The sequence below is a fragment of the Pituophis catenifer genome, unplaced genomic scaffold (assembly GCF_029215685.1).
Source record: "Pituophis catenifer annectens isolate HBS135680 unplaced genomic scaffold, rPitCat1.0.hap2 SCAF_1, whole genome shotgun sequence".
NCBI lineage: Eukaryota > Metazoa > Chordata > Lepidosauria > Squamata > Colubridae > Pituophis > Pituophis catenifer.
In genome coordinates, this window is record NW_027256881.1 from 283,627,031 (window position 1) to 283,650,476 (window position 23,446).

The 23,446-nt window shown below is 39.1% G+C and overlaps 1 protein-coding gene across 1 annotated transcript in view; it reads right to left on the reverse strand.

The window, feature by feature from the left end:
- TYRO3 (TYRO3 protein tyrosine kinase) overlaps nucleotides 1-23,446 on the reverse strand; it is a 73,651-nt gene that overhangs the window by 17,821 nt on the left and 32,384 nt on the right. Inside the window, exons 6-11 of the mRNA XM_070931305.1 lie at nucleotides 16,142-16,257; nucleotides 6,923-7,100; nucleotides 6,125-6,267; nucleotides 3,946-4,090; nucleotides 1,521-1,650; nucleotides 632-729 (exon numbers count right to left, since the gene is read on the reverse strand). Of these exons, the coding sequence (XP_070787406.1) occupies nucleotides 632-729; nucleotides 1,521-1,650; nucleotides 3,946-4,090; nucleotides 6,125-6,267; nucleotides 6,923-7,100; nucleotides 16,142-16,257 (810 nt within the window). The remainder of the gene's footprint in view (nucleotides 1-631; nucleotides 730-1,520; nucleotides 1,651-3,945; nucleotides 4,091-6,124; nucleotides 6,268-6,922; nucleotides 7,101-16,141; nucleotides 16,258-23,446) is intronic.

Genomic DNA, 23,446 nt, shown 5'->3' on the forward strand with positions numbered 1-23,446 from the left:
AAGGCACGGTCTTATCTAGTCTTTCAATTTGGCAAATGAATAATAATAATATTATTATTATTATTATTATTATTATTATTATTATTATTATTATTATTATTATTATTATTATTATTATATTTATATTTATATTTATATACTGCCCTTCTCCCGAAGGACTCGGGGCAGTGCACAGCCAAATTAAAATATAAATATACAATATCATAGTTAAAATTAATTAAAATCATTAAATAGTTTTGGCCGAATTTTAAAACCCAAAATTAAAACCCAATTTAAAATCATTCAGTTAGACAGCCCCGCCTGTCGGAACAGTAGGGTCTTGAGGGCACAGCAAAAGACCCGGAGTCAGAGATGTTATGAATATCCGGGGGCAATTCATTCCAAAGGGCAGGAGCTCCAACAGAGAAGGCTCTCCTCCTGGGTGTCGCCAGCCGACATAACTTGGCCGACGGTACCCTGAGGAGTCCCTCTCTGTGGGAGCGAACTGAATAGAATATTACATGTATAATCATCATCATCATCATCATCACAGTGTTATTAGGAAATGGTTTGACAGAGGAAGAGAACAGCACTTTAGCTAAGGGAATGGAAATACACTTGCTGAGGAAAGAGTCACATATATTTTACTTACATGTTACTTCAATAAGCTCTGGGACTTCTCGGTTGAATGATCGTACTGCTCTGAAATGGACTACAGGATCACCTCCGACCACACTGCCAAAGGCTTGACTAAATAGGAGAGGGGGGAAAGCAAAGAACATCTCATAAAATGTGCAAAGCAGAGTACTAGAAAACCTACGTTATATACAGTACTTACTACAGACAACAGCTAAGAGCCTCTTTATCTTGGCAATTTTTTTTTTCCTGAGGCCGTGCAAAACATCAGAAGACCCAGGAAAATTCTTTCATACTTCCAAAGGGTCTCTGGGAAATGGTTACATGTACGATACAGTATTGTAAGGGTGGGAAAATGGCATTCCTCTAAGGCTTAATCTACTGCTTCTTCTTCATTATTACCTATGCCACTCTCTTCTTATGGTTCTTTCTTTCCCTACCATCTTACTGGCAAAGGTGTTATATAGTCAGTGGCACAGGGGAATCCGAGAAGCCAATTCTACAGGTTTTTATCTGGAGGGCTGGTTTGTGGAATGGAAAGACGGATTAGGTCATCCGTCTTTCCATTCCACAAAGCAGATATTTTAAGATTGCAATTCTCAATCAGGAGGACAAGGACTATCATATTTTCCATACCGACATCTGTCTCTGTGTGTGTGTGTGTGTATGAGAGAGAGAGAGAGAGAGAGAGAGAAGGAGAGAGAGAGAAATATGAAAAAGAATATCAAAGGGTATACAAAACATACAGTGAAAATGAAATGCTTGACATGGTTAAAGGCTACGCCAGCTAAGGAATTCCCGCTGACATGTCAGGGGGCAACATTTTGAGGATCTCTGCACAAAGGGATGCTGAAATTACAATGGGGATGATAAACAGCAAAAAAAAAGGAAAACAAGACTTTTACCCAAACCGAGTTTCTTTTCTTCTTTTCCGTAGAAGAATTAGAGCTAAGGCAACTGCTGTAACCAGTGCCGTCAGAATTCCTAAAACCACAGGAACCCAGGATGTTCCATAAAGAGGCTGCCTTTGCCCCCCTGTTGAGAAAATACAATCCTTGTGAGAAAGCGAAATGTTTAGCCTATATACGCATTTTCATCCATGAAAGAGGTTCACTCCTAGAAAGAGGTTCACTAGTCATATTCTAAATCATTCTAAAACGATGTAGCAGCACAGCCAAAGCTGCTGTTCTGCAAGGTTCGAAGTGGTACATTTCCATTTGGTCAGTTTCTGGACTAGCCATCCTTAGAAGAGAAGGCTAAACATGCTGGGCCTTTGGTTTCATCAATCTTGCTAATTTTGTTCTTAGGCAAAGGCTGATTGTTCAAAGCGCCTCGGTGGTGCAGCGGACTAAGTGCTGTTAAGTGCTAGCACTTAGCTGCCAGCTGCCTGCAATTAGTGCGAGTTCAAATCTCACCAGGCTCAAGGTTGACTCAGCCTTCCATCCTTTCGAGGTAGGTAAATTGAGGACCTGGATTGTGGGGGCAATAAGCCAGCTTTGTATAGAACAACACCGCTTAGCAGGGGCCGAAAGCCCTAATAAGCAGGTATATACATAAAAGTATGCAGGCTATTGCTATAATGCATTGTAAGCCACCCTGAGTCTACGGAGAAAGGGCGGCATATAAATTGGACTAATAAGTAATAAAGATGCAGCTGGAACATGACGCCAACTTTATCTTGGAGATGTTTGCAAGTTGTGTTATGCCTAACACAAACATATCACTCCACCCAGTGTGGCTTTTAGTTCCTCTGAAATGTTAACTGTAGCTTTTACATATCAAAAATCTGTTTTCCTCTGGTTTGAGAAAATATACCCATGCTGGAAACCCTGCGGGAAACTTCGAGGAAGAAATGAAAAATCAACTGTTTCCATTCGGAACAATTCCGTACTCCTCCATTTTATATCCATACTCTATAATACTTATATTATAGGTAGTCCTCGACTTACAACAATTCATTTAGTGACCGCTCAAAGTTATGTTACTGAGAAAAGGGACTTATGAATATTTTTCACGCTTAGAACCATTGCAGCATCCCCAAGGTCATGTGATCAAAATTCAGATGCTTGGCAACTGACTCACGTTTATGACAGTTGCAGCGTCCCTGGGTCATGTGATCACCTTTTGGGTGACCTTCTGACTAGCAAAGTCAATGGGGAAGGCAGATTCACTTAACAACCATCTTACTAACTTAAGAACTGCAGTGATTCATTTTTTTTAAAATTTTTTGATTTATATGCCACCCTTCTCCAGAGACTCAGGGCAGCTTACAATGCGTTAAACAATAGCCTTCATACTTCTGTATATTTATACAAAGTCAGCTTATTGCCCCCACAAACTGGGTCCTCAATTTACCTACCTTAGAAAGGATGGAAGGCTGAATCAACCTTAAGTCTGGTGAGATTCAAACTTACAGTAATTGCAGACAGATGGTGTTAATCACAATGCTATCAGTCTGCTGAGCCACCAGGCCCAATTTTAACAACTATGGAAAGAAAAATCGTAAAATGGGGCAAAACTCACGTAACAAATGTCTCACTTAGCAACTCTTAGAAATTTTAGGCTCAATTGTGGTCATAAGTTGAAGACTACCTGTACAATGTATGATTAAATTTAAGATAATCTATCATAATTGAACATAGTACAATGTTTATATAGTATTTGCGATGCAATAAATACATATTGCTGTAATTCGAAAGATAAGCAATTAACGATGGTTTCCTATAATTCTTTTATAATTAAAAGCAAAAACTGTCAGATACCCTGATCTGGGAATCCTTATAATCTATTCACGAAAAAAAAAAATCAAATGCAGAAAATATTATTTCTATTCATCTAGGCCAGAGGTGTCAAACTCACGTTGTCATGGTGGCATCACGTAATGTATCGGGACTTTTCCCCCCTTCGCTAAACTGGGCATGGGCATGGCCAACGCGCGACGCATCTGGCCTGCGGGCCGGGAGTTTGACAGCCCTGATCTAGGCCATATCATGCTCACAGATTCTTTCAATCATTTTTAATAATACAGTAACACCAAAGAATAGTAGGGGAGCCAATTGTATTGTATTGCTCTTTTCCTTCCTATGTCAAACGTTCCCTTACACAGAAAATTTGTAATACTCCCAGCCAGTCCCTGCTTCTGCTAGATTGTTTGAAGCTGCTTGGTTCTCATCTGTGAAAACATAATACATATGCAGCTGGGAATATTGGAAAGAGCACAGCCAGAGAAATACAATGGTACCAGCTCTCTCGCTGTTCCTCATCTGATGCACCATATTAACAACAGCCCATTTTCCTCAAACACAAGCGCTTCCTACATTTGCCACCTACCTATTAAATCTTGGGATGTAAGCAGTAAGGGCTCACTCCAAGGTCCACAACCGGCTGAACTGAGTATGCAGACCTTGATTATAAGGTCTTTTAAGGGGTTCCACATAGAAAGGTTAGCTCTTGCTTCCTTCACAATCATTTCCCCCTGTAACCAGAAAACCACAAATGGTGCATTGTCATTCAAGTGACACTTGTTCATTATTACCTTTGAATCACAAAATCAATTTCTTCTGTTCCAAGTTATCTAGTAATCTTGAGATTATGGTTTCTTGCAAAGTCTATTGTTATCTGCCCTTTCCAGAAGACAGTACTGGCTACAACCATAAGAAGTTATTTGTGCTTCCAGCACCTCCTGTACAGCCTGTGCTTGCCTGCACAGTTTCCATTGATAAGCAAAGCTATTCTAAGGCAATTCAGAGTGTGAATTGTTCTACCCAGTGAAGCTACTTGCTGTCATTGCCTGATTTCCCCACCTTTATGAAATTCATTGGTTTTCATCAAATAAATTCTGTGCTTCAAAGCCCGAAAATCAAGACTCATGCATAGTCTTTGTCATACAGTTACATAGTAAATAACTGATTATTTGGTTTTACACTAAATTGAGGTAATATTTATTGCACAATTGAACTGTGGTCTCTGAGCCGAGCCTAATTCCATGTAAGGATGGAATTATTGCACAAAATACTTCTTTTTTTAGCTTAGAAATAAAATGTCATCCATACAATAATGGAAGAAATTTAATTCTATCGTCGTAAGAATTAAATCTTCCTTCCCAGATATCTCCTGCATATATAATTGGTGTATGTTTGTCTGGGGCCACTTGTATCTCACTTGTTTGCTATACCCTGTTTCCCCCAAAATAAGACATCCCCTGATAATAAGCCCAATCGGGCTTTTGAGTACATGGCAATAAGGCCAAGCGCTTATTTCAGGGTTCAAAAAAATATAAGACAGCGTCTTATTTTCGGGAAAACACGGTATCAGCAAACTATTACCATTGTTATTAAAAGAAAGGAGCAGTGTAATATCAGTTAACAGAACCCAGATTCGGTTCCCTAAAAATAGCTGACCAAATGCATTGGTAGACAATAGTCCTATCATTGCTAAGTTAAAAAAAACTGGGCACAAAATACAATTTATATCTGGCATTCAAATTTGCAAGAATCAGTAGTACTAGGTAACAGAACAAGTGATCCTCAGTCTCTCACTGGTAAAAGAGTATGTGAAGTAGTAGGGCATTAAACTGGAAAATTCATGTTGAGGCAGACAACTTTTTAGTCTTGCTATCCTATTCCTTGCACAGTTTTTGCAGTCCAAAGAGCAAATACAATATGCATGTCTAATAGCTAAGCTGCCGTGAAGAGAAGCCCATCCCAAGCATGAAAATTGTAAGGCTTCCTACATTTAGGTATGCCTTAAAAGAACTAGCATTACCTCTTTAATCCCTAATATTTCTTGCTTTCAGCCATACTAGCAAATCTATTCCTATCAGAGTGGCTAATTTTTAATTTACACTCCCCAAGACTAATTCCAGGTCTGTCTGTGATGATATGAATTATATCTGGGGTCGCGTTTGAAATGCCTCCACTTTTTAAGTATTTGTTCTAATTTTTTGAGGAGAGAATAATTCTCCAGCTTTAATCAGCAAGTTAAACAAAACCAGATGTAGAATAAATGCACAGACAGTACACAAAGAAACATTTCTCACTGTGAAACTGAACACCATTATATAGCATATGCAACAAGGAGCAACCAAATTTTTAGTATGATAAATTTCGCAACTGCCACCATAAAAACACAAATCTGTGAATGCACATCTTACCAATATGGAGGCCCAACTGCTTTTATTGGTAGTTCATTCTAACCAAGCTGCTTTTTTAATCATTCAAATTATTACTGTTTAGAACTCACTGCCACAATGAAATCTATTAGCAACATTTTCAATTTATGAAGGTCATTTAACACACGTAATAAGGATCTATGGGTTAATTAAACTTCTGTGTTTGGGAATTTAAGCATATTGGACAGTCATTACTATGGTTTCCTGCTTGACCACTAGCTAGCTAAAGGATGATGGGAGTTGAGGAGCAATCCATCTGCAGGCTATAAGATTAGAAAAGATTCTCCTAAATAGACTTTGTCCTGCTCCACCAAGAGCATATGTTTCTCGGTTTATTACCTGAGTTATGTTATCTTGGCTCCACTCCAACCTGTATCCTAAGGCATTCTCCCCAAACATTTCTGGAGCTACTGCTTCCCATTCCAAAATCAGACAAGAATCTCTTTGGATAATGTGTACATTTTGTGGAGTACAATTTGGAGCTGCAAGGGAAAGAAAATCGCAATGTATCTGTTGTGCTGTTTAAAAGAGTACTACTGAATGGTAAGCCTCAAAGTACAGAAGAGCTTTAGGAAATCCTAAAGATATCTTAAATGCTATTAATAATCATTTATTAAATTCGTGGTTAAGTTCTACACAGTCTTCTAAAACAGGGGTCCCCAACCTTGGCAACTTTAAGACTTGTGCACTTCCACTCCCAGAATTCCTCTGCCAGCTTTGCACCTAGATGCAAAGTTGAAGTCTACAAATCTTAAAGTTGCCAAGGTTGGAGACCCTTGTTCTAAAAGGTTTCCCATCTTTTCAACAAGCTCTAAACACTGAAATATCCATTTTATCCAGATGTGTCCAATCACACTTGGCCAATAAAGAATTCTATTCTATTCTACTTGGAAGAACTAATAACAGCTTCAGAGTTTCCAATTAACTGTACAATAGAGAGCAACAACCATGGAGGCTGATGATTGATTGCTTGAACCAGCCCTGAGTTTTGCACGTTCCTTGCAATCTTTGTTTAATCAGACATGCAGTATATCTGTTCAATTAATCAGGAGAGTTGCTATTTTCCAAATGTTTTCTGATTCAACAAAAAACAATACTTTTTAAGAGTTTCATGCACTCTAGCCCTCTAAGTCTTACCTAATCCCAAGGTCTGAAAATAGACCCAATCTGAAAAAGGAGAGCTGCCCATCTCATTAGAGCACTGAACTTGAACACTGTAATTGGTGGCATGCTTTAAACCTGGTAAAACCCTTGTAAAGGGAGGGACAGAGAAAACTTCAGTGACCACCTCATCCTCTTCCTGCAGGTCAGCCACCTGTTGGGATAAAGGGATAAAGCAAAAACATGAACAAACAGATGCATGGATTTCACATAAAATGCGTCATTGAAGACACTGATAAATCCTTAGAAGAGTTGCATCAAATAAATGATATATTACACATCATCTTGGCTTTGGGCCACTGACATGCAGTGACGAATCCTTCAAACAGTTGAACCCTGTGAAACAGAAGAAAATGCTAGAATAATCAAAAGATTAGCATAATGATAATAGCAAGCATACAAGGACCAAAAATTTGAGACTAAAGTAATGTAGTATTTTGAAAGCTACTGCCAATGTTTCATGGGCCTTAATGAACAAACAAGTGTATTCCATAAATACAACCAGAACCATTTCCTCCCCCCACCCTTATAGTTTCAGTAAAACTGCAATGAACTGCACTAATGGAAAAAATGAGAAATCTCATTATGTCCTACAATAGTTCTGAGATCTCACAGGTGAGAATTCTTGAAATTGCAGTCACTGTCAGGGTTCCAAAGAACACCCCCAACAATCTCAATTGCACAGTCAGCATGGTGATAAGGGTCACCTGTGGAGATCAACAAAAACTGGAGGACTTCCGGTTGATGTCACAGTGGGAACGGACTGGAAAATATCGGGCTCTGATGAGCCACGCAAAATCCAGCCAGAAGAACCACTGCCGGGAGGCTTTCGAGCCATAGCCGTCCTGTAGGGACGATGAAGAAAGGAGAGGTGTTTCGTGGACCACAAGGAATTGGCAATTTCCTTGCTGGAACAGAACAGCTCTCCCAAAGCGGCAGCCGGGGCACTGGCCATCTTACGGTGGCCACCTTGAAGATGGGACAACTGAACCTAAGAATTGTGCAGGAGTAGCACTGGATGGAGTGCTAGAACTGGGTGAGATAAGTGCCAAATTATATTAAGAAAAGTTGAAATTGAAATTTTAAAAGAATTCTGGAGCTTGGACTAGAGGCTATCTGGCATTTGGGAGGGGGGGTGGAAATCACACACACGGAACAAAGAGAAAGCGTGAACTGTAATATAAAGAATTTAAGAAGTCTTGGATTTGGAAATTTGGGGAAAGCAAAAGATTTTAAAAGGGAGAAAAATGATTTTTGGAAGATAACAATAATTCACAAGAGAACTTTAAAAAATTATTGGAAAAACAATTGGATTAAATAGACTATTTGATAATGGAGTAGAAATGGAGAGTGCCATCTGCTGGAGGGAAAAAAGTACTGTAATATTCTATTCAAATAGACAAAACAGAAGAAATAGCAGCTGGAAATTTCAATCTTGGCCATACAGAAGAAGAAAAATTGGACACTGTGAGAACATTTAAGGAGTGACTGTGTTTTACATCTGGGTGGTTGTTTTATCTCCCTTCTCTTCTGGAAGATAGCTTCATAATTGGATTTGACTGTTGCTGAATTTGGATAATAATTAATAATTGAGAAGAACATTTTAATTTTAAAGAAGAAAAGAAATTAACAATGTTGAAGAGAAAGTATCAAAAAATAGAAATCAGATAAAAAATATTACAGAAACATTTGGGAATGTCAAAAGAGCAGAGAGAAAGGGGAGAAAGTTTGTTTCTAAAAAAGAAACAAACAAAAGAGGAAAAGAGGAAATTCTGGAAGAGACAAGGGAAAACTTTGGTGAGGGATGTTCAAACAATACAAAAAATAAAAAAGACAAAAGACAAAAGGAAGCCAGAAGATGAAATGTAACATATATAAAAAGAAAAAAAAAGAATCGAGAAATTAGACCGAAATAAATGGTCATGCAAAAAATTATTGGAAAAGGGGATGCTAAAAAGATATTGAGATGATGGTTAAAGATGAAGGATGATGAGGTAAACATTAGCAAATATATAAAAAATAGATTAATAAATGGGAATGGGAAAGTAGACAATATAATAATAATAGTGTTTTGATAGCTTTTTAAATTAGAATGAAATTTTAATTGTTATAGTAGTGGTAAGAGAGAAGAAGTATAGTATATACTGTGATGTTAGCTAGATGAAAGCATTGAAAACGAAATAATAAAGAAATATGTGAGGATAACATGGCAGAAGTTGAAAAAATAAGATATGGTGGAAAATGATTATAAGTAATTATGTGATAAAGATGAATGAATAGAATTTGTCTACGTTAAATCCTAACAGATAGAAATGTGAAAATAAGTAATTTGACAATATTATTAATTTTGATAACAATGTAAATTAAAATGAACATTTAAAATGCTAATTGTATAGAAAATAACAATGTTGAAATCATGAAAGTGATTATTTTTGCAAAGAAGAAGAAATAGAACATGTTTGTGATAAACCACAGCAGATGGAAAGGTGAAAATAAGTAATTTAATAATATTATTAATTTTGATAACAATGCAAATTAAGATAAATGTTTTACTGTTAATGATTGGGAAAAAGGAATTAGAGACACACTTCCGGAAATGAAGAAAGATTGTAAACAACTGGAGCAATTGTAATTGAGAAGAAATATAAGGCATAAAGTGATGTTATTTGAATATAAAATTGAAAATGATAAAAAAAATAATGGGGGGGGGGAATTAATACGGCAGAAGTTGAAATAATAAGCTATGGAGAAAAAAGATAAATTTGTGATAAAGGATTATACAAAAGAGATGACTATTGGAAAAAATGGGAAGATTAAGAAATATTATAATGATGATTTTGATTATGTATAAGATATATAAGATGTGATCCAGTCAACTCTCTGTTCATAAAATATGTATGATGAAAGATATTTTTTAAAAATAAATTTGCCTATAAAAAAAAAAACAAGAGGTGGAAAACTGGTACATGAAAATAACCCTTGCATCTAGGTGCAGTTTTTAATCTTTCTGGCTAACTAGAGTTTGGACTTTGGTGTCTTTTTTTTTTACCAACCTATTTTGCACATTTTTATTGCTTCTCTTTTTTCACGTCATACATCTCTCTTAGTTTCAAGGAGAAACCTGTTCAATTAGTCAAACAATTATTATTAAAAACACACACACACACATTTATTTCACGTTAGGCATCCACACTTATCTTTTGTTCCAGCATCAACTCCAATGAAACAGACTCTGCAGTCTGTATACCTCTGTACTGTATGCATTATGGCCAGAGATGACAGTATGAGTGAGCCTGCTTTTCATAATGGCGTCTTTACAGGCATGTATTTTCTCCAGCCCTAGAAAAATAACAACCCTTCCTTTCCTGCAAGCACCAGGGACTGCTAGTAGTAGAAAGATGACTCAGAAGGCAGTAATGTTTACAAGTTAACTGCACATTTTCATTTCTTTGCTGTGGTAACTCTCAGCTCCAGTTGATCTTTTTATACTAAATCATGGTTGCCTCACTAAACTTGACAGATCAGAGAATGAAATGTTTCTTTGTTTTTCCCAGCATGGGACAGAAATGGATATAAAGGGGGATGGGGATGGAATCCACTGTCTAAGAAGTTTGCAATTTGCTTCTGCCTCTCTCCATTTCAGCCGTGGAAAAAATGGTTGTAGGGAGGAGCCTGGAACTTAAGAGAGATTAGCACTGTGTGCGGTGACCGATGGACGTGCACATTAGGAAGAATAGGCTGTACCTAGTACAAGCAGGCAGAATTCTAATGTGGAAGAGGAAATTCATTCTGATCTGTCAAGTGTCCCAAGAAAACAGCAATAAACACCGTGCAGGGGAGGGTTGCATGCAAGGAGTAGGGGTAGTGCCATTAGCTCAAAGGCCTCCTTGGTTTCTTGAAAGTCATTGGTAAGAGGGCATTCTGCATCTCTAATGAAACTGAATAAAATAGACAAACTACAGCCTCTACCTGGTTGCTCATGCTTTCAAAGTTACAGTTTTCTTTGTCCCTCAGGATTAAGTATAAACTGCGGCCAAAAGCACATGGAGAAATTGCATTTAGTCCATGGCTCCATCACAGGACTGAGCTAAATCTTTAAAAACCCGAGGCTTTAAAAACAACCGTTCCGTTTTTCTTTCTTTCTTCCCCACTTCTGTGTCTGTAACTTCCCTCAAACTCCTTGTTCTGTCAGCTTGATTAGTCCTAATCATAGTTGTGTCCATGCAGTCACCACAAATCAATGCCTTAAGAGAGACATTTTTATCTTAATCAAGTAATCACTCAAATATTTTGGAAGAAGTTTTTTTTTAAAATTTAAGAATACTGATTGCTATAACAACTCCCTGGAGGAGTCTACATTAATCTATAGTCTGGTCATTTAGAATAAGGGGGCTTGAATTCTCAGCTGAAATTCTCATCTCTCCTTATAGATGCCCAGACTGAAGAACTAAACCCATAATAAATTTGCAGTGCTGAACTCATCTGTCCAGGCTGACTCATGGCTTTCCGCAGCAAGAAATATAAAACATACTACTTACTTCAATATATATATAGCATTTGCTTCAAGGATTGCAAAACTCCAGCCCAGTCATTTCTCTGAAAGTCACAAGTAAACAGCTTCATGCCACACCAATCCATTTCCAAAACAAAGCCCAGGTGAAATTATCTTTCCTGTTTCTAGCCAATTGTACTCCATGTAAATTCCTGGATTTTTTTTTATAATGGCTTTGCTAGCTCCTCAACAACAAATCTACTTAACTGATGTTTCTGTGTCTTTGGAAAGCTATTCTTGCAGTTTCTTGCCTAGTCAACCAGAAGGATCTATAGTCCTTTCCCATCATCTCAGTTGCTATCGAAAAAAAGCCCTCCATCGACACTAAAAGTTTTTTGGTGTGTTACACTAAATTAACACAAGGAGCAGATACAAGTCAGAGATAAAATTTTAAGCAAAATTAATCAAAGTAATAATAAAGAAGAAAAAGACTTGAATATTTTCTTGGGGAAAAAAGGCTGTTTCCAATGTGCTGCTCCTGGAAGGGAAGAGTTAATTTTTTCTTCCTACTGGACTGCAGTTGGTCTTCCAAAACTGTATTGTCAAAGAGGCTTGAAAAACACCCATCAACTGAGGAATATAGGAAGCTTTTCCAAACCTAACTCTTTGTGATCAGCATCTTTAGCAGTAGCATCTACCACAAGCCATGATGACAACAAAATGATATCATGGGTGTGTAAGCTCATCATGTAAATTATGTACTTGCATCCCAATATCTGACACAAGTACGTATGTTGCAGTGATTGGTGGCCAACAGATCTAAATATATACTGTACATACATATATTTGTATGATGCTATCACCAGACATTATCATTTTCCAATCCTTTCTTCACTCTACGGTAAAACTTTTCAAGGCAATTTTCAAGTATTCGGGAAATAAACAGAAATCTCCAATCGCCCAAATAAGCTGTAGGACACTAACAAATAAAATTTAACTGTCCAGTTTAAAAATCCATAAAGAGTTACATTTATCGTGCCAACTCAACTTGTTTAAAAGAAAGTCACTAGAATAAGTGAGCTTTATGGGATTTCCCAGACCTGAAAGAAAGGGATTTCACCCAACAGAAGACAGCTGAAAGGGATTTTCCCTTTACACTTGTTTCAGAGTCAGGCAGCTCAGCACAAATCTTGTAAACCTAAATGCAGAGGGAAAAAAAATCCTTTGGGTAATTTGGCCTCAAACCATTTAAGTTTTAGAGCCTAACCGGTACTTTGAACCAAAATCAGAGTTCAATGGCAACCAGAACAGCTAGCAAAAGTACCAGCATCATCTGATTCCATGGTTACTTGGGTGACCAATGTGATGAAACAATAGAGCACTTACACCCTACTAAGGCAAATGAAGAGTTAAGAGGGCACTTCCTATAAGAGGACAGAAAGATAAGAAACTGGAGAGATGTGCATGCATGCACACACACACAACTGGCAGCAGACATTTGGTCATTGCGATTGGATAGTGCTGGCAAAACACTGAAAAAAAGAAACCAATTCTGACTATAAATGTGAAGTTCTGAACTTTTTGACAAACAGTTTACATTAATATTAATATTAATAGGGGTGTCAAACTTGATTTCATTGAGTTGTGTTTGACCTTGGGGGGGGCCAGGGTGGATGTGGCCAGCTTGACGTCACTCGTATTGGGGGCGCCTGTGGTGGCCCAAGAGCTCTACCAGCAAAAAGGGGCTCCTGAGCTCCATTTTCACTGGCAGAGGCACCGGTCGTTCACTGTTTCCAGGGCGGCCCCACGGGCCAGATCTAAGCACCCCACAAGCCAGATCTGGCCTGCGGGCCTTGAGTTTGACACCCCTGATCTATTCAGACAATGTGGTCTTGTTAAATAAAATGTTGAATGATCTACTAACAGTAAACAAAGAGACTGGCTATAATACTCTCCTCCCTCCCTACCACAAGAAGAACTAGAGTAGAGAGAACCTCAGCATACAAAGTCTAAATTTATAATTTTGGAGTAGTGGCAATAAGATTTTGAACTATTTATACCCACCCAAAACTTTGCAGAATATAGGCAACATCTGAACAAATAAATTTAGCCACTTTCTCATCAACAGAAAATTCCAATCTTTGAAAATTTCAAGAACAAATCCAGGTAGAGTAAATTATAGCAGTCCAACCTAAATGTTAAATCCATGCATAGATCTTCTCTAGACAGGGCCACAGCTGGTAGAGCAGATCATATCAGAAAAAAATTACTGCCATCACCAAGGTTGTCTCTACATTAAAAACTTAGGAGAACTCCTACACTGTATATGTGAATTTTAGAAGACAAAATTGGGAAACTGGGAAGGGGGGGATTGTATAGAGCAGGGCTGGGCAACTATGCCCCTTTACGACCTATGGACTTCAACTCCCAGAATTCCTGAGCCAGCATGCTGGCTCAGGAATTCTGGGACTTGAAGTCTACAGTTCATAAAAAGACCATAATTGCCCAGCCCTGGTATAGAGTGTGGGTGATGTGTAGTCAAAATAACATTCAATTGTAAAAGATGGCTTCCAGGTCTGACAACATCTCTAATAACAACTGCAAATGTCTATTTCACAGGGTCTTCTTTCCTACAGACAGTATCTTCATGGTATAAATTAAGTCTCAGCTTCTTCATTTCAGGATGAGTATAAGTATAACAGGAATTCGTAGGTGTTGCTTTGGTCAACCCCAATTTTGGCTTTGGTCTGCCCACTGCTGGAATGCAGCCATGGAATGAATGCACATCTTATGAGTGTATGTATGCCTCAAAGTGAAAAAAAGTTCTCCACCCTTGTTTTGTGTGCTGTTTCTTATTCTTGATTCTGCCACGCCCTCAGGACTTTGGCCTCTGGTGTTTCTGCTTCAGGGACACCTGCAGCTCAGTTTTGACAACAGCACATCGGAGAACTGTGTGAACTGGTTCAATCTGAGACGCAATTACCACAATCAATTGCTCCAATGCATGATCAGGTTGCAAAGCTTGTTATTGCCTATTGTTCAATGATTCTTGTTGGGACAGGCCTCAGAAGATTTGACGCTTGAGACATAGCAGGAGCAGGCACATGTTCCTCAGCCTTTCTGCAATATCGCCAACACCTAAGTGATTTTTGTACTTGAAGCAGAAAATCCCTCAAGTTCTCTGTCTTTATCTGAAACTCAAACATGAAATGGTCCGTTCATGATTTATATATTTCTTCCTGGAGCTCCACAACAATATAGCTTCAGAAATGCTTTATAATGTTTCCTATGGAGTTATGGGCCAAATGTTTCCTCATTGGCAAAAACTCTTACATCTGGGAATGTTTTTATTCCTCCCCTTTCCTGCAGTAAAGACGCCCCATTAGCATCCTCCTATGCCATTTCAAAGGGCAGTTTTGTCACTCATGGTGACGAGATGTCCAGATGAAACCTGCAGTCTTTGTAAAACCAGGGCATGTAAGACAGAATTATAACTTGTTCCAACACTGAATATGAAAGGTAGAAATGAAAGCTTGACTGGTAGAACCTAATGAAGCTGTAAGATTCAGTAAAGTAAAAGTAAAGTCCATTTACTTGCCCTGTTATTAAGCTGGTTATTAAGACCAGCTGCCTGCAATTACTGCAGGTTCGAATCTCGCCAAGGCTCAAGGTTGACTCAGCCTTCCATCCTTTCTAAGGTAGGTAAATTGAGGACCCAGTTGTGGGGGCAATAAGCTGACTTTGTATAAATATACAAAAGGATGAAGGCTATTGCTGAGCACATTGTAAGCCGCCCTGAGTCTTCGGAGAAGGGCGGCATATAAATCAAATTAAAAAAAAAAAAAAATATTCGCTTTTTTATTTTTGGGGAAAAAAATTAACAGCAATACACTAGCCTCAGTTATCCATAATATTAAATATGATCCCAATTATATATATTTACTGGTAATTATGGCATTAAAAAGATACCATATTTTCTAGGACTTGATGACAAATGGGATCAAATAATGTCCTTTGACATTTAAAGGATTCAAAGACCTATCAGGCCATCTCTGCCTTCAAGTCGAAACCCCTTGTTGGCTGCATATCAGTAGTTTTAAAGATATACCAATTCCAATTTGGCTCACAGTCCACACTTCTGAACAAGATTTTATTCTCTCTCTCTCTCTCTCTCTCTCTCTCTCTCTCTCTCTCTCTCTCTCTCTCTCTCTCTCACTCACTCTCCCTGTCTCTTTCTTTCTTTCTTTCTTTCTTTCTTTCTTTCTTTCTTTCTTTCTTTCTTTCTTTCTTTCTTTCTTTCTCTCTTTCTCTCTCTCTCTCTCTCCCACCCTCCCCCTCTCTCTTTTTCTCTCCTTTAGATATTTTTTATCCCACCTTTATTATTTCCATAAATAAATCAAGGTGGCTAACATACCTAATACTCTTTCCTCCTCCTATTTTCCCTACAATAACTTCATTCTGATCCTTAGCATTTTATCAAGTCTGGACACAGAATTAGAGGTCTGTTTGAATGCAGATTTAACTTTTTCCCTTGTCTGCTGTTTGTGACAAAGTCAAACAAATAACATTAGATTAAGTAATGGGGAATTTATAAAGCACCATTGTTTATAACAGTGGAAGCTCAAATTAGAAAACAAGTTCTGTCATGCAAAAATGTTTAGCAGTTTAGTCTCAGGAAGGACATATATGTAATCATTTCATACCTGTACTGCACAAGAGTGTAGGGGGGAAAGGCCATCGAATCCGGGTTGCCAAGTGACACTGGCATTGTTGCTGGTGATGTTAGTGACTGTCACATTGAGAGGTGGGAAAGGGATTGCTGAAACAGAAGGAAGATTTTTAACATATGCAAAACTGAGCGGTTATTTACATAGAAATGTGCAAGTGCTACAGTCTGGGGAATTTGGACAAGATCCCTGAGAGGTGCTAATTGAGCTATGAATGAACAGAGGTAGCCTGCTCATGACATTATAAATCCTGATTAACATTGCATATCTTTTTTTCCAAGTTGATGGTTAAACAGAGAAAATAAGGAACATCTGTTGCTTTCAAAAACATTCTGTTATGGAGTCTGAGAGTCAAGTGATAATAGTCTGACATTTCTTAAGCCTTTCAAATAACATGGCAATAGTACAACCCCTATGTCATACTTGCATGTGTCTCTTATAATACTACTGATACACACACACATACAAAAACACATTTTCTTCCGTTATGTTGTGTCCGGCAGTTTTCTTGGCAAATCTTGGCTGGCTTGCCATTGTCGCCTTCCTAGGGCTGAAAAAAGTGACTGGCCCAAGGTCACCCAGCTGACTTTATACCTAAGATTGGTCTAGCATCTCCTGGTTCCTAGTCTGGTGACTTAATCACTACAGCAAAGTAGCTGTCATTACTAAAATATTGGAATACATTGGAGAAGAACAGGATTAACAGAAAACCTACAGAAATTCAGACACGTTTGTTCAATTTTTATAAAAAATATGCCGTGAAAATGCAAAATGTGACATTTTAAATCATTATTAGCGAACAAGCCACCCTACATCATTCACCAAGCATCCATTTACATTCATTCTGTTGAGCTAATCGAGACCATCAACCCTTTTAAAACTTCTATCTCATTCTGAAGTTTATGAGGCTTGTAAAAATTCTGGGTATGTAATGAAATTCATCTGATGTTACATCACCCAATGTCAGAACAGCATCACTTTCTTTTAGTTTCAGCAAACACAAAAGGAGTTGCAATTGCTCTGAAGTCATTGGAGTCACTGATGGTGCAGGCAAGCAACTCTCATTTAGCTGGGAAACCCTTAGTCTCCTGATTATGAGTCATAGTTGTTTGGCAAGTTCAATTACTGTAATTCCATCATTTTCAAGGTTGTATAAAAAATCTGGCATCAGCTGAAGCTTCTATGTGTGTGTATCAGTACCGTGTTTCCCCGAAAATAAGACCCTGTCTTATATTTTTTTGAACCCCGAAATAAGCGCTAGGCCTTCTTTTCAAGGTGGTCTTATTATTTTGGGGCGCGTGGAGCAAGACGGGGCTCCTCTTGCCATCTTACCTGATTTCCAGCTCTGTCTACCTACCCTAACCAGAGGAAATGGCGGGGACCAGTTGTGTATGTGTTTAAATATTTTCAGGGAGGGCTTATTTTCGGGGGGGGGGGGCGGGCGGACTTATTTTAGCGCATGCGCTCAAACGCCCGATTGGGCTTATTATCTGGGGAGGTCTTATTTTCGGGGAAACAGGGTACTATTGTATGGAAGAAGTTTGACCTTTTCCATATTTTCCTGCCCAAATTTCTATATTCTCCAAATTAGGTTGTATAATACCCTCTCTTCCCCCTCCGATTAAGTGAGAAGATCTTTTGACATAGCATCCAATAATAAACCTGGATTTAATGGAGAAATTTGTTTCTTGTGTTTATTTTAAAACAACTGAATTTTTTAAATTACCGGTATTATTCTATTATATTATTACTGATTATGGGCTTTAAAATAATTTACATTTTACAGTTTGATTTCTGAATTTGTAATCTATTTCTCTTCTTTGTTGTTTGATGTAATATTGAGCAGTTTTGGCAACTGCCCAGAGAACTTCCATTAATTGGTAAATAGGAAAACAAATCACACTGATGGGTAAAAAGTCTACACCCAACCCTTTGCACTACTTCAGAATTTCCACAGCCTGAACCAACTTTATTCATGCGTTATATATGCATATGGCAGGCACTCCCCAATGTCATGTGGTTTTAATTATGCTATTACTCCATATCTGAATACTTCAGAAGAGAAACCACTGTTCAGAAACTGTTTCTCTTACACATCTGCAGAAAATGCACAGAGGAGGCTAGATTAGATATGTGATGTCAGGGGCAAGATACACAGAGTAGAACCTATCATTCTTTGCCCTTATTTTATTCATTTCTGCCATATAGGACATTACAAAAATGTAATGTCTTCTACACATTAGTCACACTACACACTGAATATTGCGGATACCACTTCCAGAGGTTACCTATGGATCTTATGAATACAAAAGCCAACAACACAGAACCAAACAGAAGTTGGCAACTTCAAGGAATGATCCATTCCTCTTGGACCCTTTTGGTTTAGATCAGGGGTGTCAAACTCAAGGCCTGCGGGCCAGATCTGGCCCATGGGGTGCTTAGATCTGGCATACAGGGCTGCCCTGGAAACAGCAAAGGACTGGCTCGCAGTGCCTCTGCCAGCAAGAATGGAGCTCGGGAGAGCTGCAGGCGGCCCTCCCGAGCTCCGTCTTCACTGGCAGAGGGTTGCACAAGGCCAGCACAGCTGAAAACGGAGCTCAGGAGCCCATTTTTGCTGGCAGAACACTCAGGCCACCACAGGCACCCCCGACACAAGTGACATCAAGCTGGCCATGCCCACCCTGGCCCCTCAAAGTCAAACACAACTCTGATGAAATCGAGTTTGACACCCCTGGTTTAGATCATCCTGGACAATAGGCTAAAAACTGCTACATCTCCTCACTAATTACATTGCAAATGATGCTAGGAAAGAACACGTCTTCACAATTCAAGTCTTGCTTGAAAAAGCTCCAGACGTCCTCTTTCCATAAGCATTCTGAGATTAATTTCTTTTTCTTTTTTTCATTTGTACTTTATCACTGTTGTCATTGTGACATTCATTGGCAATATTTCATTAAAAGTATATAGGAAGACAGGATAAATTTGAAATGAAATGAAGTCACAATTTGGATGAGTCTCATAATAAAACACATGTTTGAAAGTACAAGGAACTGTCAATGAACAGGAAAAGAAAGTGGGAATGCATAGGAGCAGTTGCCTAATCCTAACTTTTTTTTTTTTTTTGGTAAACACTGGAAATAAAAAGGGTAAAGATTTTGATGACACTGCTGGTTTGAGAAAACTATTTCCAATTTCTTCCTTGGTTTGTTGTCTTTTTAAATATAAATTCAAGCTGGTTGCCTCTCACTTCTCTTGTTCTGGCCCATTTTCCCCTTGTTTACTCTCAAGTTCCTCACTCTCCATATGTTCTCTCAGATCCACCCCTTCACTGCTCCCGTCATCTCCTGTTCCTACTCATGGCTCAATGGTTCCATTCATGTTGCTACTGATTCTTGAAACCAACTCCCACTCCTTGCTTGGCAAACACTTCCTCTTACCTTTAGATCTTGCTTAATTTGCCTGCCATTAGTTTCTAGAACAGAAATTCCTCATATTTTGTTTACTTGCAGTGCTTTCAAATATCTTGCCCAAAGAGTTCTAAATATATCTGAAAATTCAGTCGGAGCTGAAAACCTAAATCTAGCTTCTCGTCATCTCTCCGAAGCGCTGAACCTTAGAAGAACTAACTTTTGGTCACCATTAGTAAAAGGGGATTCAGTTCTAATCCTTGCTGGGCAAGTCTATTGCCTCCAAAGAAAGTGCAGTTTTCTGTTAAGAACAGAAGAGTTAAAGCAGGGGTGTCAAACTGAAGGCCCAAAGGGTGCTTAAATCTGGCCCACGGGGCTGCCCTGCAAACAGCGAAGGACTGGCCATGGTGCCTTTGCCAGTGAAAACAGGCTCCCAATCTCCGTTTTCGGCTGGGATGGTCTCCTGCAACCCTCTTCGAGAGAAAACAGAGTTCCTGAGGGCCACACACGGTCCTCCTGAGCTCCGTTTTTGCTGACAGAGGGTTGCAGGAGGCCATCCCAGCTAAAAACAGAGATTGGGAGCCTGTTTTCTCTGGTAGAGCAGTTGGGCCGCCACAGGCAACCCTGACACTAGTGACGTCAAGCTGGCCACACCCACCCTGGCCCCCTGAGGTCAAATACAACCCTGATGCAGCCCTCAATGAAATCAAGATTGACACCCTTGAGTTAAAGAATTAAATAACATCCCCCCTGGATCAGATCACAGTTTCAAGAAGTTTGAAATTCTTTCCCACCGTTAGAGTGGGTCAAATCAATTAGAAAGTGGCATCCATAAATAAAATCAATATTTTTTTCACCCTCACTGTGATTTGCTGGAAACAATCTAATGACCTGGTTTGAACATAATCCAGACTGTATAACACATGCAGCTGCAAGAATACCCCACAACTGCAGTACTGAAATTCAACAGTAAAATTTGTAAAATAGTACAACAGTAATATACTGATTTTCAGCAGCAGTTTTGGAGATTTGGAACCACACTTCCTCTGTAAGGAAAAAATGCTCTCATTCTCACTCTGATGCCCACCTATCTCCAGAGCTGAGCAGAAAATTGTTCATTTTCTTTCAGGCCCATCTTTTCAATTTATGCCATTATTTCACTAGAAGGCTTTCAGCACCCTGCCAGGTTGAAAAATTGAATTCCAGCTCCTGATCTAGAAGACATTGCCCATCCCAACGTTAACAGTAAGCCTGTTCAGATCAACACTGGCTTACAGCGCCAAATATCTCTCCTTCCAAATCATTCTATAAATGTAAAGCTTTGCACCTGTGGGAGGTGGCCCAAGGGCAGTGGTGAAATCCATATTTTTTTACTACCAGTTCTGTGGGCATGGCTTGGTGGGCATGGTGTGGCTTGGTGGGCGTGGCTTGGTGGGCATGGCAGGGGAAGGATACTGCAAAATCTCCATTTCCACCCCACTCTGGGGCCAGCCAGAGGTGGTATTTGCCAGTTCTCCAAACTACTCAAAATTTCCGCTACCGATTCTCCAGAACCTGTCAGAACCTGATGATTTCACCCCTGCCCAAGAGGCATCTTATACCCTTGAGCTGGCACAGCACTAGTTCACAGATCATTCTAAACCAAGAAAACCTAAACAAATTACTGAACTATTTATTTATTTATTTTATTTATTTATTTATTAGATTTCTATACCGCCCTACTCCCGAAGGACTCAGGGCGGTGCACAGCCAGACAATAAAAACACATACAATACAAAATTTAAAAAATAGAATAAAATCAAATTAAATAATTTTGGCCCCGACAAATTTAAAACCCCAAACTTTTAAAACCAATTTAAAATTGAATATATAAATACTAAAAGATATTTAAAATTTTAAAAATCTTTTATAAAAGAGGGGGAAAATTAGGCCAGGCCTAACTATGAGTGAACCTCAGTATTTTTTTTTCTTAGTGTCACTCTACACCTGCCCTTTTCACCTGTTCTGTATTTGACTTCCAACCTGGCCTTAACAAAAAGTATAATATACCAGCATAATGCAAGATGGATGAAAAATCATTACAGAAGCCTTCACTTAACAGCCTCAGTTGAACTGGGAATTTTGTCCCAAGTTGTTGTAGTAGCTAAGCAGGTCAACCCCTGTCTTGAGTAGTATTTTAGGACTATATTTACAACAGTCACTGCAGTAGTTGCATGAATCATGTGACTGTTAAGCAAATCCATTCTCCCAAATAGGTGGTTTTTGCCAATTTCTGGCAAAAAAAAATGGTAGAAACCAGAAAAAAGTTGCAATCGTAGTCACATAACCACAGGACACTGCAGCTGGTTGTAAATGCAAGTCAGGTGCCAAATGCTTGACATCTGACCTGCCACGGGAGGGGTGTGGGGTGTGTGGCAGTCATAACTCTGAGGAAGGGTTATAAGTAACTTTTGGGGGGTCTGTTGGAACTTTGAACATTCTTTAGGCGACTGATAATTAAGTGAGAACTACCAGTATGAGAAAAACAGAAAAAAGAATAACAGAGTTGGAAGGGACCTTGGAAGTCTTCTAGTCCAACCACCTGTTTAAGCAGGAAACCCTACACCACTTCAGACAAATGGTTATCTAATATCTTCTTAAAAACTTCCAGTGTTGGAGCATTCACAACTTCTGGAGGCATGTTGTTCCACCGATTAATTGTTCTAACTGTCAGGAAATTTCTCCTTAATTCTAGGTTGCTTCTCTCCTTGATTAAGTTTATAAGAGTTGGATCATTGATGGCAATGACTACTAGAAATGTTTTTGGTGAAGACATTTCACATAAATCAACCCCATTTGATCTGAAAGAACATGACTAGATTGGTGCACAAGAAATACTAGTATCTTTCTACCAAGAGATGTCCTCATTTAGCGATCATAACTGGGACAACAACCCAGTCATTAAATAAAGTTGTGACTGTGCTTATGATCTTACTTCAGCTTTCCTTTTCTTTACAGACCTGGAACGTCATAAATCTGGGTGTTGGTTTCAAAGTTACTATTTCATCATTGTTGTAACTGGGAATGTCTATGGAGATTCTCAGTCATCCAGATTATGGTTGTTTCAAAGATGCTTTTTCAAGAGGCAACTGGGCATTCTTGTTTTTCTTTGAAGATGTTTCACTTCTTCTCTAAGAAGCTTCTCCAGATCTGAGACAAGTCCAGTTGTCTCTTTCATGTTGTCTCTTAAAAAAGCACCATTGGAGTAAGAGCCTTGGTAGCACAGTGGTCTAAAGCACCCTGTTATTAACACAGCTGCCTGCAATTACTGCAGGTTCGAATCTTACCAGGCTCAAGGTTGACTCAGCCTTCCATCCTTTCTAAGGTAGGTTAACGCATTGTAAGCCGCCCTGAGTCTCCGGAGAAGGGCGGCATATAAATCAAATTAAAAAAAAAAAAACTGGAAATGGTAACGACCAGTTGCTAAGCAAGGAATATCTGTACTCCACACTTTATATTTGGCAACATTTATTCCAGCTACAAATTTAGAAAAACAATGTAATATCTATGGTACCCCACCCCCGGCTTCCTGTCTCACTTGTCTTGTCTGTCTGTCTGTCTGTATCTACCTACCTACCTATTTACCTGTCTATCTATCAGAAGGTGGCTTAGGACCTGGTTACTTACGGGACCGCCTACTACCACCAATAGCCTCCCACTGGCCGGTACGCTCTCATAGAGAGGGGCTCCTCCGGGTGCCATTGGCCAAACAATGTCGACTGGCGGCCCCCAGGGGAAGAGCCTTCTCTGTGGGGGCACCTACTAACTGGAATGAGCTCCCCCTGGAGATACGGAGGATCCCGGATCTGCGCACCTTCCGCCGCGCTCTCAAGAC